The sequence below is a fragment of the Gymnodraco acuticeps genome, unplaced genomic scaffold, assembly GCF_902827175.1.
Source record: "Gymnodraco acuticeps unplaced genomic scaffold, fGymAcu1.1, whole genome shotgun sequence".
NCBI classification, from domain to species: Eukaryota; Metazoa; Chordata; class Actinopteri; order Perciformes; family Bathydraconidae; genus Gymnodraco; species Gymnodraco acuticeps.
In genome coordinates, this window is record NW_022991216.1 from 4230966 (window position 1) to 4246030 (window position 15065).

Sequence of the window (15065 nt, forward strand, 5' to 3'; positions counted from 1 at the left end):
AATATTTATGAGTTGTAGATCCTTTTGATTGCAACAGGTTGCTGAACCTTAGCTGAAGAGGTCTCTCCTCTCAGCATGTAGACCCTATATAAACGCTCCCTTAACCCCTCATCCAGCTCTAAACAAACACTCTCCATGGTGACGCGTCACTCCAGTCGTGGCATGTCCATAGATATGTAGATTGTTTCCGGTCAGTGGCAGCGTGGAAAGGCGTGTCCTGCTGTTTTGTTGCTGTGATAAGAGAAAGGCTGAGTGGACACTTTGAAACGGAGGTGGAGAAGCAGCGCGGCTGTAAGGATAACAATGTCCACTGAATTGCTGTCTGATCCAACACAGTCCAGTTTCAAAATATCTCAAGACATATTTGACGGATAGAATGACATTTTGTGAAGACATTATTCCCCAGACCTTCTTATTGCCCCAATGAGGTTTTGCCTTTTAAATGATATGTCTTTACAATTATTTGATAGATTACAAGGATATTTGGTGCAGATATTCGTGGTTTCCATAGGATAAACCTTTCCAACTTTGGTGATCTTCTGACTTGTCCTACAGCTTCTTCATGAGGTTTTAATGGCAATAGTCTCCACAAAAATTGGATTGTTTGTTGTGAAATTTGGAACAGACATTCATTCCGCAGTCGGGATGAATGGTAATAACTTTGATGATCCCCTCAATATTCAGGAGACCCAACTTTTGAAATTTGAATACTTTGGTTTATGACCAAATACCTACAACTAATGGCATTCCAATGAGCCTCAGATGATAGGTACATTTTGAGCATGTTAGCTTCCTGACAAAGCCTTTTGTTCATGTTGGTGTTAATGCTGTTCCTCTGGGACCAATCTGGCATCTTTAACGAACCATTTAAGTTAAACATGAATTTGTTTTATTGAGGTCTCACTGTGGAGAAGTTTCCTTCCTTCTCACTCTTTGGGGGGCATGTTTCAGATGGCAGGGAGTCTTGTAAGTGTGTGCGGGCATGGGGGATTAGTGTTGGGGGTCACCGGGGTGCTGGGTGCAGACTGAAGCTTGTAAACTCTTCTGTGTATGTAAACCGAGCCTCAAATAATCCTAGGTCTCCCCCCTGGTTACTCTGGGAGTATAAAGGACATCATAAATCCTCCTCGTGCCTACCAGGCTTCATTCTATCTTGGGAAACTTCTGTTCATGATAACCGCTCAAATCTGTCTGGGAACAGTGAGCAGACGTCTGGGCGTTTGTAGTGACAAATGCAAGGTACATTAATAGAACCAGACTTGTTTTAGATCTACTTACCCACATGCAATGACAGCTTTAGACAAATTGAAAGCCACTAGTGGTTACTATGTAACTGCCAGGAAATGTCAAAGGTTAAGTGTCCAGGTCTTCAAATGTCCATATATCCCCAGCTGGTTCAAATTGTTTTAGTTCCAAAGTGTTTTCAAACAATATTTATGTCAGTAAGGATTTAGTATTTGCAACTGGCCAGCAAATGTTTGACCCTCAAACTAACGACTGCCCGTTTGTCTTAAATCTGAACGTCAAACATGAGTCACGTCAAAGGACCTCTGGGACTTAGATGTCAACGGGAAAGAGTGTGTGAGTGGGAAGAGTTTGAAAAAAGTCCAGCTAGTGATTGTGAGGCAGCATCTGTTACTGCATCTGTTCATAGTGAGGCAACATATTTTTAAAAACTTTTTTTGTTGAAAATCTGTAAAGGCGGCTGTCTGTGCCTGTTCTTATGATCTCATCTGTTTTACACAGTCCAAACACAGTTGACGTTAGCTCAAACACACACACACACACACACACACACACACACACACACACACACACACACACACACACACACACACACACACACACACACACACACACACACATACACATACACACACACACCCTGTACTGTAAGAAACCGCAGAGCTGTGTCATTTTCTCCACTGGAGAAGAAAAAAGGCCTGGAAATAAAGGGAACCGTTGTTGATATCTCTCCAGGATGACAAAGATCAAAGTTTGTGTAATGCTCTTACTCACACACTTGCTGGGATGTGACCACAAGGGACGACCGTGGGTCCCGTGACCCTCGCAGTAAGGGCGGACAATGTGGGGGTCTGAGTGATGGAAACCTCGCAGTGTGGGCGGCACACGTGTCAACAGCGGCCCCCGGATCCCTGCTGGAGAATGATTAACAGACTCCCAAGAGGCGGCAGAGAAAAGAAAGAAAAGGAACAACTGTCAGCTCTGGCTCAGACCTTTATTTATAACATGAGCACAAAGGCCTGTATAAGGCTCTCCAACTTCTGTGTTGGATTGCATGTTCTGCTCATATTTTTGTATGTGTATCATAGATCAAATCTCCATCTTTTAAATATAACTTTAATAGAAACAGTTTTTATCTCTTGAGATATAACAGAAATCCTAAGGGCATTAGATGGGGACGATGAAAAGACACTTTATTTTTGTTTCATTTTTACTGGAAAAAGTATGTTTTTATAATGCAAAACTTTTTCTGGTGATGGTTCTAGTAAACTGTTTTATAATGCAATGTGCTGGTAGATTAACTTAATCAAACAAAAATCTCATACATGGAGTAAATAGAAGGCAAATGATTCTTGTGCTATTGTTTTTAATGTTTTACATGTAGTAATATGTATTAATTATGTCTCAAATGTGGCTGCTTAGTGTGTCTGTTCATGGTGGACGATGTGGGCTTTTAATGAAGCGACACTCAGCTCCCTCATTGTGCTGTAATGTCCCTGACTCAGCACAGCAGCCAGTTTGATGTCGCTGAGGTTATCACCCGTCATGTGACAGCCGCTGTGTTATCTACTGTTGACTGACCCCGGGTCAGCTGTGTGGGCTGCTTGATGAGAGGCCTCGGGTTGTTTTTCTCTCTGTCTGCATCCGCTTCTCATCCCGCTGCTTCCATGTCTATTTTAACCCTCCCCCTCCACGACAGGCATAATGTTTTTCTAGTTTTCATCTTTACAGCCTCGGTCATGATGATCCGCTGGGAGCAGAGAACACGACAAGTGCCCTGATCACAAATTCTTTAACATAAACACAGTGAAAACAGAAGAGGCCCACTTCAAATGAACACGTACCCACACAACTCATTAACTGATGATCGACACCAGAGGCTCCCCTCCTCCTCCACACTCTCCTCTTTCTGCTTCTCCACATATGACAGGGGAGAAACAGGAGATCTGCACTTCCTCAAATAAAACAACATTTACTTAGAGTTTCCTTTGTTCATGCAATTACACTTTATACATGCAATTAAATCACTCTCTGTTTCATCTCTTAGGTGTGTCTGATGTGACGCCAGCGGGCTGGCTCAGGGAACACAACTTCAATACAATGTAGACACCAAAAAGCAGACAGAATAAGAGTCTGAACACCGAGCCAACAGAAGGAGGGTGAGTTCAAGGAGGAGGAATAACAGCTGTGTCGAAGCAGAAGATAAGAAGAGAAAGAGAGGGAAGCAGCAGACTGTGAATCATTGACTTGGACCTTTTGAGTGCAGCGGTGTCACCGACTCCTTCCTGTGAAGTGTTCACTCACACTCAGATCTTCACCGGAGAAGGATCACAACCTCAGCTCTGGTCTTTGAGCGCCTCTCGCTCCTCTCTTCCACCTCTCTGCTGAGTTGTAGTCTGAACAGAGGGAGACTCCAGCCGTCAGCATGTGCCATGTCATCGTCACCTGCCGCTCCATGCTGTGGACTCTGCTGAGTATTGTGGCCGCGTTCGGAGAGCTCATCGCCTTCATGAGCACTGACTGGCTGGTGGGATTCCCCCGAACCCCCGATGCGGTCTACGGCCCCCATGGGGCCACCACAGCCGGAGAAGCCTACAGGCCCACTTTAGGCATCTACGGCCGCTGTATAAAACTGCCCCACCTGAAGCGTGGAATACTGTGCGGACCGTACGCCATACACTTTGGGGAGATTGCCAGCGGGTTCTGGCAGGCTACTTCTATCTTCCTGGCTGCAGGGATCCTGCTGCTGTGTGCCGTGGCCTTCATCTCAGTCTTCACCATGTGCTTCCAGAGCATCATGAAGAAGAGCATCTTCAACGTGTGTGGACTGCTGCAGGGGATCGCAGGTGAGCACATGACATGTATTTTTAAAAGTGAATGTATATCCAAAGCTTCCTGCCTGCAGAAGAGATCAAACACTCCCTTTTGAGAATTGAGAATTTGTATTTCTGTTTCAATATCAAAGGTACAGAGGTATCAAACATCAGGTTGTCATTACACTTAATCAGAACCGTTTGTTGTACGGGTGAAGAGCTTCAAAAACCCACTCTTGATTATGTTCCCGTGTCTAAAGATATCGGTTACCTATTGCTATTGTCAATCTGACCTTCTTACTCAAAGATGTGCATGCGTTTTGCACAGTGACGGGCCATTTCATATGTGCATTGCAAAGACGCATCACATGCAACCGTATCTGCTTGATCTCAAAGTCCGATTTAGAAAATATATTGTGCTAATGATGATGCAGCCAAAAAAAGGCCCTTAAAATGTCTGTAGCTGATCTTAAAATGTCCCTTTTGGAATTATATTTTAATTCAAGTGGCAATACACTTTATAAATGTAGATCCAGTAGGTTAAACAATAGCAAAGAGAAAAGTAAGAATCATTTTGAGATTCGCCCCTCTCTGAACTGATCTTACAGTCATCTGAAAGCTAACGTTTGTCAGGCCTCTAATTGTTTCTCTTCATTCCTGTGGCGTCCAGCGTTCATCAAGGTAAATGAAAAGCTCTACTTTCAGCTCAACACAGTCATTACGAGCGCCACAGCTCCCACCACGAGAATGATGTGTTTGATTTTTGTGGAGCCTTATGTGAACTTTACCCGAGCGGTCAGAAGTTTAAAACACACGGTGGCTTGTTTCCACCCTCAGAGCTGTCACAGGAGCAACCGCCACCCAAATATTTACTCTATACAGTCAGCTGCATATATTCAGATTCTTCATTGGCCTAAAAAAGGTGTTGACTGCGCATGCGTATCTCTGTTCGTGTGAGAAGGGTGTGTATCCATGGTTGTGTGTTTAAGGCCAAATCTCATGCCACTTTGACTCAGTGTGGTGAGTTATGAAAGGGAGGAGGCCATGAGATCATGCTGGCTGAACCTCCTCTTTCTTTCACAGACTTTAACTCTGGGCTCTGTGGTGATTATGGCTGTCCTCCCCCACAGTTGTTTATTTGGTGCCTGCCCAAACAGAAAAAGGTGGGCGTGTTGTGAAGGACATGCCAAGCTGTAAACCCAGCTCTGAGCCGGCCTGCTGACCTGAGAGACTGCTTAGAAATCTAAAGGGAACCATGAAAGACCTCTGGAAGGCTCATGTGAGAATTAATCAGGGCACAAATGGCCATTGTCTTCTGTTACATTTTCTTCACATATCTGGCTGTAGCTGCATTAGTTACATGTAGGATTGAGCAATATGACAATATATACCATTGCAATACAATGTTTGGCCTTCAGCCATTGATACCAAGGTTACTACCCCTGTAATACTTGAAGGTACTATAATCATGGGCAATGTTGCAAATCGATAAGCATCGATTCAACTTTATATCCGTTTTGTGTGTGTACTCATTTGCCTAGGAGTGTGACACATGGGGAACTATGAGTTCTCTGAACATGTTGTCACTACAGTCAGGATTGTTTTTGTGGCTGGGAGTCTGGGTTTCTTCTTGGATTTATTGTAACAGTGTGAGTGCAAGCTGAGCAGCTCTTCTTTTACAAGCAATTTTCTAAACCAGAGCCAACTTTCAAGCCTACAGCGAGGCAAGCAGTTGTTCCTACTCAACAGATTTTGGTGGAGTATTAAGTAAGCTGTACACTTACTTTTGCCTTTTGCCTTCATAGTTACTTTTGATACACCTGTACAAAGTGAGGCATCTACCTTTTTCATCATCTGAAACATTTTTCTGACATGTTTAATCGGCAGCTTTTGATCATTTCTAATGCAAACTTTGTAGACTTTAAAAAATATTTAACATCAGCAAACTACTGTACTTTATAATCCATAATTAATACTAATACTTTTTTACTTGATGTGTTTTTGGTCTCGGAATAGAAAACAAAACCCGATTCCAATATAGTTCTTACTGGATAGAATCCCAATGGCATTAGAAGCGTTTAGCTAACGGTCAATTGTAGATTATTTTTAGAAAAGTTGTCTGTTTATAGACACACCAACACAATACAGCCACATAAATGCTGTTACTCAACCTGTAAAGCCCTCTGTTTACATATCTATATAAAGCACTGGGAGTCTGGCTAAGGTAATGAAAGTGAGGAAATGCACCGCTGAGTCTCATTGTGGAGAGGACGAGGAAGAGGAAAGGGGGCGAGAGGAGCTTCAAACAGACATTGAGGAGTCGGGAGGGTTCCCTCTGTGCCTGTTAGGCTAAAGGCCGACAACCTTTTACTCATTCCAACGGCAGGAAGAGATAAGACCCAGAACCTGTTCACCTTTTCCAACATCAGTCAGTTCATGAGAGGCCTCAACGTGTCGTTTTGTGAGCCCTGTGAATGATATCACTTTGAATGATATCCACCAGCAGCGCTGCACCACACTGACTCTCTGCTAATCACTATTTCCACTACTCGTGCCGACCCTCCGGTAATGAGAAAACTGAAGCCAGACGGCAGATGTTTGGGGAAGAGATTGACCTCAGATGGGAAGATTGTGATGCCGTTGCCAGAGATGGTCACGTCATTGCACTTGAGTCTCCAAAGCCTATTAAACTAATCTTCTCATAGACTGATGTCACTTGTACTTCTGACTCTTTTGTCCCTTATGACACACTCTCTGCTGGACACAGTGTCTCGGATGCCATTACACTGACTCAGTTTCAGGTGGTTTTAAGATTTCAGCTGAAGGTAAATCCATTCCTTTTGCTTTACATAATCGAATGGATAAAACAGACGGTCTCTTTTGCTGAGGGTCAGTCTGGTACACTTTGTATCCTGCAGCGCACACTTGGAAATCCCCCTTAATACTTCTTGTACCTGTAAGTGAATTCTCTGTACGTGTTTATTTAATCACCGTCGTCACTCGCGTCGAACTTCAGCCAAAAAGGATTAGAGACGGCAAACAAACTTGGCCGTAAAACTGTCTCCAGTTCTTGTTGCGTTCGGTGTCGAATGCTTTTATTACCTGCTGTAAAGTTTCCTTCCAGCCGTGAGTCAAACCTCATCACAGGTTTAACCGTTGACCGTGACTCAGCTCGGGCTGGAACTGAGGGAAACAAAACAAATGTTTTACAGGAGTGACGATGATTGTTACATAAGATAGTGTTACTCAAAAGAATAAAGCTAAACTGTTGGCTGATTAAACATGGGAGTCACATGCATTCAATAGCTTTTACTGGATATCTGTGTGTTCGCAGTGGATGTGGGGTTGTTTCATAATAACTAATCAATTGAAACGCAAATGTGCCATAAAAGGAAAGCTTTTGGGATTTTTCCACTGCAGCATTTACGGTCAAAGATCTCAACAGGTAGCATTTACAACCAATAAACTATTATTCAATTGTGACACTTAAATCAAACACCCTAAACCCACTGTGCATTTCCTGCTCAGCAGCCACAGAAGGAAACTAGCTGCTGAAGGTAAAGAAGCATTTAGAAGCTAAAGGGTAAGGTATTTAACTGTTGAGACCAAAAACAGAGCTACAAGAGAAGGAAAATGACAGAGAAACACTCCAAATAAATAAGGCTTTTCAAAAACATAACTTTTTGCCTAAACAACTTGGTCTAAATAAAGTAAGTAGCTCCTGCTTTATCCTCCTGATCTCAACAATTAACTTCTAAATCTCAGTTAAAGTGTGACGTGATTAGGGCTGCACGATATTGGAAAAAACTGACATTGCGATATTGTCTTCCCCTGCGAGATATATTGCGATATGAAAAAATACAGGAATTGAAGAAAAGACAGTTTTTTTTTGTCCACAAACCATCCTTTCTTGAACTTTAATGCTATACAATTGGTATTTTTTTAACTATTTAACCGGATGAAGGATTTTAGTCACAGACTTCTGGATCTTAAATTATCAGAGCAACAAGCTGAGCTAGCTCAGTTATACTGCTGCAATCTGATCAAGAATGGTTGTGATTGGTGGTTTGCTGTGCATGCAGAGCCTGCATGTCACTCACTCAAGTACACCTGACATGAGAGCCGCACGAGTTTTCCTTTTGTAGCAAGCAGCAAAATAATTGTAACATGACGTGTTTGAGTTCATTTGCCTACTTAATATCGCACGTCCTGTGATGTCAATATCGCGCATGCGCATTACGCGATTATCGTCACGACACGATATATCGTTCAGCCCTAGACGTGATGCTTAAATTCAAGCCAGTGTCTAAACTTTGAACCTGAAATAAATGTCCATAATTAGAGACTTATTCTTCGTTTAGAATAAATTTTTTGATTTCACAGTATTTAGATTAAAGTTTACATCACTGGTCCAATCAGGAAACAGTATATCATGAAGTGAACCCCTTTATCTGCAGACAAGTTCTATTCTTGAAATGCAATAGTGTATTATATAGTTTGTTACAAAGGCTAAAATCACTGTGTTCCCTCAAGAGGAAGTTTCTGGTTTCAGACAGAGGGTGAAAAGAGGTGCTGCAGCACAGGCAGTATGAGAAACATAAAGACCATTTTGAAAACTAAAGTATGGAGACATGTCCCAGTAAAGTCACAAAATACAGTTTGAACCTGAAAATGAACAAAACAGCCCCTTTAAAACGTTTTTTTATTATTAAGTCATTTTTCACACAAAATACAAAACAGTTGATAAGTCTAGCTTTCTTAAATTCGACTTTTTCTACTGTGCTTGTACTTTTTGAACCAAACCAAATAATGATTAAATCGTTGCCAGTACTTCCCTTTGCCCCCTCCCTGTCTCTTCTGCTTATTTTCTCTTCTTGTGGATCCCAGAGGTGAACTCTGTTCTTCTTTTTTCCTGGAAAGAAAAAGACGGCCCTGATTTCCTGGAGCTGTGTGCAGACCTGCTGTGCTATATTACAGGGTGGAGGCTGTGGGAGCAGAGGTTAGAAAGGGGGAGGAGGGGGAGGAGAAGGGGGGGGGGGGTGTTTGGTGGCAGGCAAGCAGCTATCAGACAAGGATTGATGGTGGAGAATTGACAGTTTGGAAGTTAAGGGAGACAAGAGCCATTGCAGAGAGAATAGTGAGGGTGGAGTGCGGTGGGATATTAGGTTAGAAGGTCCAGCTTGTGGGGTGGGGGTGTGTGTGTGTGTGTGTGTGTGTGTGTGTGTGTGTGTGTGTGTGTGTGGTGTGTGTGTGTGTGTGTGTGTGTGTGTGTGTGTGTGTGTGTGTGTGTGTGTGTGTGTGTGTGTGTGTGTGTGGAGGTGGGTGGAGTTGAGAATTAAAACCATACCTACAATCCATCACTGGAGCTGGTCTGGACATCAGGGCAACGCGGCAACATGTGGAAAGAATTTATGACCTAGTTTTAATGTCCTTGTTTCATACGATATTGGGCCCTTTAAGAGGGAGGAGAAAGAAAGGAAGGAGAGGGAGACAGTTTTACCTCCACATTTGTTTTAATGTAGCAGAGCAGCGAGAACTGCTCATCAAAGGAGAGTTTAACGACTAGAAAATCTCATTCCCTGACTGTTTCATTTATTGTCTATAATTACATTATTATAAATGTTTCCTCCGGAGCTCTGATTGGTGGAGGGCCCCTTGTCTGGTCAGCTGACTGATCAACTGCAGAGCCGAAACCTCATGATTTAAATTAATGTATGAAAGAAGGTTGTGTTTTTGTGTATTTATAATCAGCTGCATCTATAAGATATGGAAGCCTGTTTGCGCCACGGGAAAAATAAATAAAAATCCTGTAAGTCAATATATTGACTTAGCTATCTCAATATATTGACTTAGCTATCTCAATATATTGAGTTATATATATTTTTTTTATTTAAACAATTATGTCAAATACAGAATAAGGCACATAGACATCAATGTTCATCATATAAGCGGTACAACTTTATATTATATATTACACAAATTAATCATCAACTAGTTGTTAATTAACATGCATATAAGCAGTATATTGGCAATTTATTAGTCATTATAAAACACTTGTGTCATCACTTTAATGTTAAAACTTGTAATTATTATATTTTAATAAATTGTATTCAATAATGGAATCAATAATGTTTCATCTTAATCTTAAACCTTGCAGCTCAATTATGGAGCTGATTATATTTAGTATTTTTAAACTTAATCTGCAAAGTACCTTAAATTGTAAAGAGGAGTTGAACTACCTTAAAGTAACAAAAAAAAGTGCTGTACTTAGTTACTTTTCCACCACTGTTTTTTCCGGTGTAGTATAAAGCCGTTGAGGATAAGTCACGGTGGTAGAAGTAGGTCACAGTAAGACAGGAAGTGACCTCATCCTTCCACTGAGACGCAGGACACCGGGGTCAGCCGGTGGCGGGAAAACCCTTCAGGTCCCTCCTTCCTGTTGTTCTCCTCACTCTGACGGGCAGGAGGGTCTAGACCCAGGTCCAGGTCTCTACTTCCTGCCTTGGCAGCTGCCGGTCCGGAAGTCTTGTTGTGATTAACTTCACTCACATTTAAGGCCGATGCAGGAAATCATTTCTGCTTGGTGCAACATTTTTCTTGTCCTAGTGGGATGCTTTGGATGCTACGATGGCACTGATGGCAGGAAGTGTCTTCGTACCAGAGAGTGGTGATGGTTAGGAAAGATAATGATAATTATAGATAATGCTGGATTCATTCAGAAACTGTAGCACTTTTGATCTACTGTGGGTTTTTGCCCTAAAGATGTTGGTCGGTTCAATCAGGTATTTTGGTTCAAAGGAAGGTGAAGGTAGACTCTTTTTAAATGTAGGTTTTTAAGCTTTGAAGCACAAGTCTGACATTAATTATGAATGTGGAAAAAACATCATACTGCCTTTTTTTCAAACAGTCTGGATACACCAAACTAACTAACTACAATTGAAGTTAAACACATTGTTATGGTTTATTGCTTTTAGAAGGTGGCCCTTTAAACTAGTTGTCAAAAACTGAGTTTGACAAACAATCTTAATTCCAGGTCAATGAAAAGAAAAGCCAGTAAGTGGGTGTGAGTAAATATTTCCAAGGTCAAGAATTTACTTTCGCGCTCACCAGTATGTTGGTACTCAACAGTCTTATTGTTTTTCCTTCAGTAAACTGCAATAAACTACAATCAGTTAACACACCCTGTAATGTTTTCCTTGTTGCAGGTCTGTTTCTGATCCTGGGTCTGATGCTGTACCCCGCTGGCTGGGGTTCAGATAAGGTGCAGCTGTACTGCGGGGCCGACGCGGCTCCGTACCGGGCCGGGCTGTGCTCCATGGGCTGGGCCTTCTACACCGCCATGGGGGGGACCGTGCTCACATTCCTCTGCGCCGTGTTCTCCGCACAGGCCGAGATCGCCACGTCCAGCGACAAAGTCCAGGAGGAGATCGAGGAGGGCAAGAGCCTCATCTGCCTCCTCTGAAGCTCAGATACTTTTGTCCTGTTGGGAAATGAAGAAGAAGAGGAAGAGGCGAGAGACACCTGCCCTTCTGTATTTTCTCAAAACACTGGCCTGTGAAATGGAGGCCCCTGCGTTGTTTACCACTAGACCTGACTCTGTTTTGTGATTATGTCGGAGGAATCTACAAGTGCCACGTTTTTTTTTCTCAGTGTTTGTCTTTCAGCCACTAAAGGTGCTGCGTCTGTTATTGTATTCGTGTTTAGCCGTGTGGACGCCCAGGGAGGCTTTGTCTGTCTCCACATGCTCTGTAAATAAGTGTGATTATATATATTTTGTACATAGTAATGATCGCAGAATGATTGGTCAGCTTGATCCAGGCTGGGCTGATGATGACACTCTTGCCTAAAAAAGAAACACAGCCTGCAAAACCTGGATGTGTAAACTGTTTGTGAGTATTAACTCAACAAGGGAACCACTACTCAGTCAGAATAAACTACTCACAGAATAAATGGCTTCAGCTCAGAGTGGATGTCCTGTAAAGCTTCCAGAATGTACTGTTATTTGAATGATAAATGTGTTTCAGAATAGCTTTATTAGTCCCACAGAGACCCTTGAAATGTATCGATGGAAGTTATTTTTCACACAGACTGCACAAGGACGGGCAGAGGAAGATCTTGGGTCCATTTTGTTTGTCCTCTATTCTGCAAAACCCTGAAAATGAAGTGAGCTTTATCCTTGCCTGAGCTAAAAGTAGACCTGTGAAGTGTCTGCTCCTCTTTCAGGAGACAACTTGGACATGAATGATGAGGACACACATGAAGTATTGCTGTTAGTAATGTCTGGTTTCAGGGAGTCGTAGATAGTGTCCTATCTGTTCCCATTTGTTTCTGCCAAACGAATAAAGAGAAGGGAGAAAAAAAACAAGGTTTGGTTTCAGTTTTGTATCCAGTCGAAGCTTTACTGTGGGTAAGGGGAGGAGATGGAGCAAGTGAAGCTGCCATCTTGGTGCTGAGACCTCGGTTTGGCCCTTGAGGTGTGGGTGGGAATGTTTTCCAGCCAGTGGGTGATCAGTTTTTCCACTGATGCAGAACTTAACTCTGTAAGTGTGTATTTTTATACGTGTGCTTCATATCCAACCAAATACACTGAAGTGCTTGAGTTTTTACAAATAAATGAACACCCGTTACAAGTCCTTACAAACAAGTTAACACAATGCTGATTGAGCCTTTTCCCTTCAGGGTATGCACTCTGTTTTTCACATTATACCTGAGTTATGGTTTTGCAATGGTGATGCATTTTACGTACGGGGATATAAAGGGTAACAGAAGCTGGGACTAATGCGGGAACTCCTAAGAAGCCCCCAAAACGGTTATTGGAGTATACACTTTATGTAAACATCTAACTTGCTGTTGGAGGAAGGATTAAAAACCTTCCTGGAGGTGGAGGGAGCAGCAGACTAACCTGCATATGGCAACCTTGTTATCAAAACAGATTCTTATTTTAACACCAAGCAGTTAGCAGGCATGCATTACTTTGGAAGTCATACTTGTGTCCACCTGATGCCCAATATTCACTCTCTTTTAGCTCAGCTGTTAGTCTCCACCATCTCCAGAGGAAAACATTTGGCTGCTAAATGCTTCACTATGTTCACCAGCTTATCTCAAACTGTGTCTGTCAGCACTACGAGGCAGTGAGAGTGAACTAAAACGGTAAAAAAAAAGTGAGTCGATCAGCTAAACAATGCTAAAAACCCGCTACAATGCTCCATAAAACCACAGGATCTGCAGATGTGTGGGATAATTCATCACTAGGACCCCTTTAACATTGTCAAACTGCTTTCATTTGTTTTTTTCATCCTAAAATATCAATTATGGCTCTTTCAAATGAACAATACATTTCTCTTCTCTTCCTTAGGAGCTACTAAATGTGTGTGTGTGTGTGTGTGTGTGTGTGTGTGTGTGTGTGTGTGTGTGTGTGTGTGTGTGTGTGTGTGTGTGTGTGTGTGTGTGTGTGTGTGTGTGTGTGTGTGTGTGTGTGTGTGTGTGTGTGTGTGTGTGTGTGGTGTGTGTGTGTGTGTGTGTGTGTGTGTGTGTGTGTGTGTGTGTGTGTGTGTGTGTGTGTGTGTGTGTGTGTGTGTGTGTGTGTGTGTGTGTGTGTGTGTGTGTGTGTGTGTGTGTGTGTGTGTGTGTGTGTGTGTGTCAGTCAGAAGAGTCGCTCCCCAGATGTTCCTCCCTCCATGTGGACTACAGAGCAGCCTCTGGCACAACCCTGTGGCTCCCTTCCTCCACTAGCAAACTCAAAACTAAACACAGCGCTTGATGATTTCCAGATTAGACACATGACAAATCTGACTAGTGCAGCAGAAACTGTTGGCCTGTTTCAGTGCCAGAGGCTTTCCGTTTGTAGAAAGAGTTCCTTTTACATCTCGGACAAGAAGAATGAATGTATTCTCATGGTGATGCCAGTAAATCATTATCTTTTAGGATACAAGAAATGTACTTGAAAACATTGAAATTAATGATTTAGTTTGACACACTGTCAGTTGTCCAGCTGATGTTTGCAAATCAAAGTAGATGGAAGCTATTAAAAGTTTAATCCTGTATGTCATCCACAGTAATCCACTTCCTGTGCCCACTCAGCTGAATGTCTGTGGCAGCTGTGAGCGCAGCAGCTGACAGCAGGCTGTTTTCACACACTGTAATGTATGGAAGGCATTTAAGAGGAGCAGCTCTGGGGTCTGCTGTTCCTCCACTCTGCCCCTTCCTGTTGGCACTGAACTGGGTCTGCTGTTCCTCCACTCTGCCCCTTCCTGTTGTCACTAAACTGGGTCTGCTTCCAGCTCCCTGTTAAGTGAGAGTGTTGCTTTTGTTTTATTTCACAGGTTTGTTTTAGCCAATCAGCACTTGGCCTGCAATTGTCTTAAAGTGTGAGTGTTTCTAAGCTGCCAGCTTTTGCCACTGCCACTATGAATAGTACTTCAAAAAATCATATCATGAATTCATTTCAAAGTCAGGAATACAAGATTAAAACAAGTCAAGTAAAGATAAGGAATACAAAGAAAAATGTTATTCAGTTATGGATAAGTATTGGGTTAAGATTAGTTAGTTAAAGCCTATCTTAAGATGTTAACATGATCCAATGCAAACAAAACTTTCAAACAATTTTCAACAACAAAGTATACTATACTAGCATTACAGAAATACTTCATTACATTATTCTTTAAACATGGTTTTTACTAAAAACAGATGTCCGTATGATGTGTTTTAAAATATTTTAGTAAATGAATGTTATCAGACTCAAAGCTGACTTTTGGATCGGGTCATATTATTACTGCTTTTATTAAGAGTAGGAATACCAATGCTAAAGGCATCAACCATTTTTGGGCCATTTTGGAACAGCCTACAAACGTAACGTTGATATAACATCATGGAGTTCTATTGCAGACACTTCCCATCCATATGTTATGTTTTTTTTCTTGCTTATTTGAATGGTTAGTATTAAGCCTCCTTCATGCTCTATGCATGGGGACATTCTCCTTTGCCAAGTTATTTACATTACATTGCATT

General features: G+C 42.1%; 1 protein-coding gene across 2 annotated transcripts in view; it reads left to right on the top strand.

Moving 5' to 3' along the window:
• Positions 1 to 12420, top strand: part of lhfpl2a (LHFPL tetraspan subfamily member 2a) — a 42640-nt gene extending 30220 nt beyond the window's left edge. For both annotated transcript variants that reach the window (XM_034238820.1, XM_034238821.1), the window contains 2 exons: positions 3293 to 4091; positions 11264 to 12420. In XM_034238820.1, the coding sequence (XP_034094711.1) occupies positions 3671 to 4091; positions 11264 to 11520 (678 nt within the window). In that variant the 5' untranslated portion in view covers positions 3293 to 3670 and the 3' untranslated portion in view covers positions 11521 to 12420. The remainder of the gene's footprint in view (positions 1 to 3292; positions 4092 to 11263) is intronic.
• Positions 12421 to 15065: the final 2645 nt, after the last annotated feature.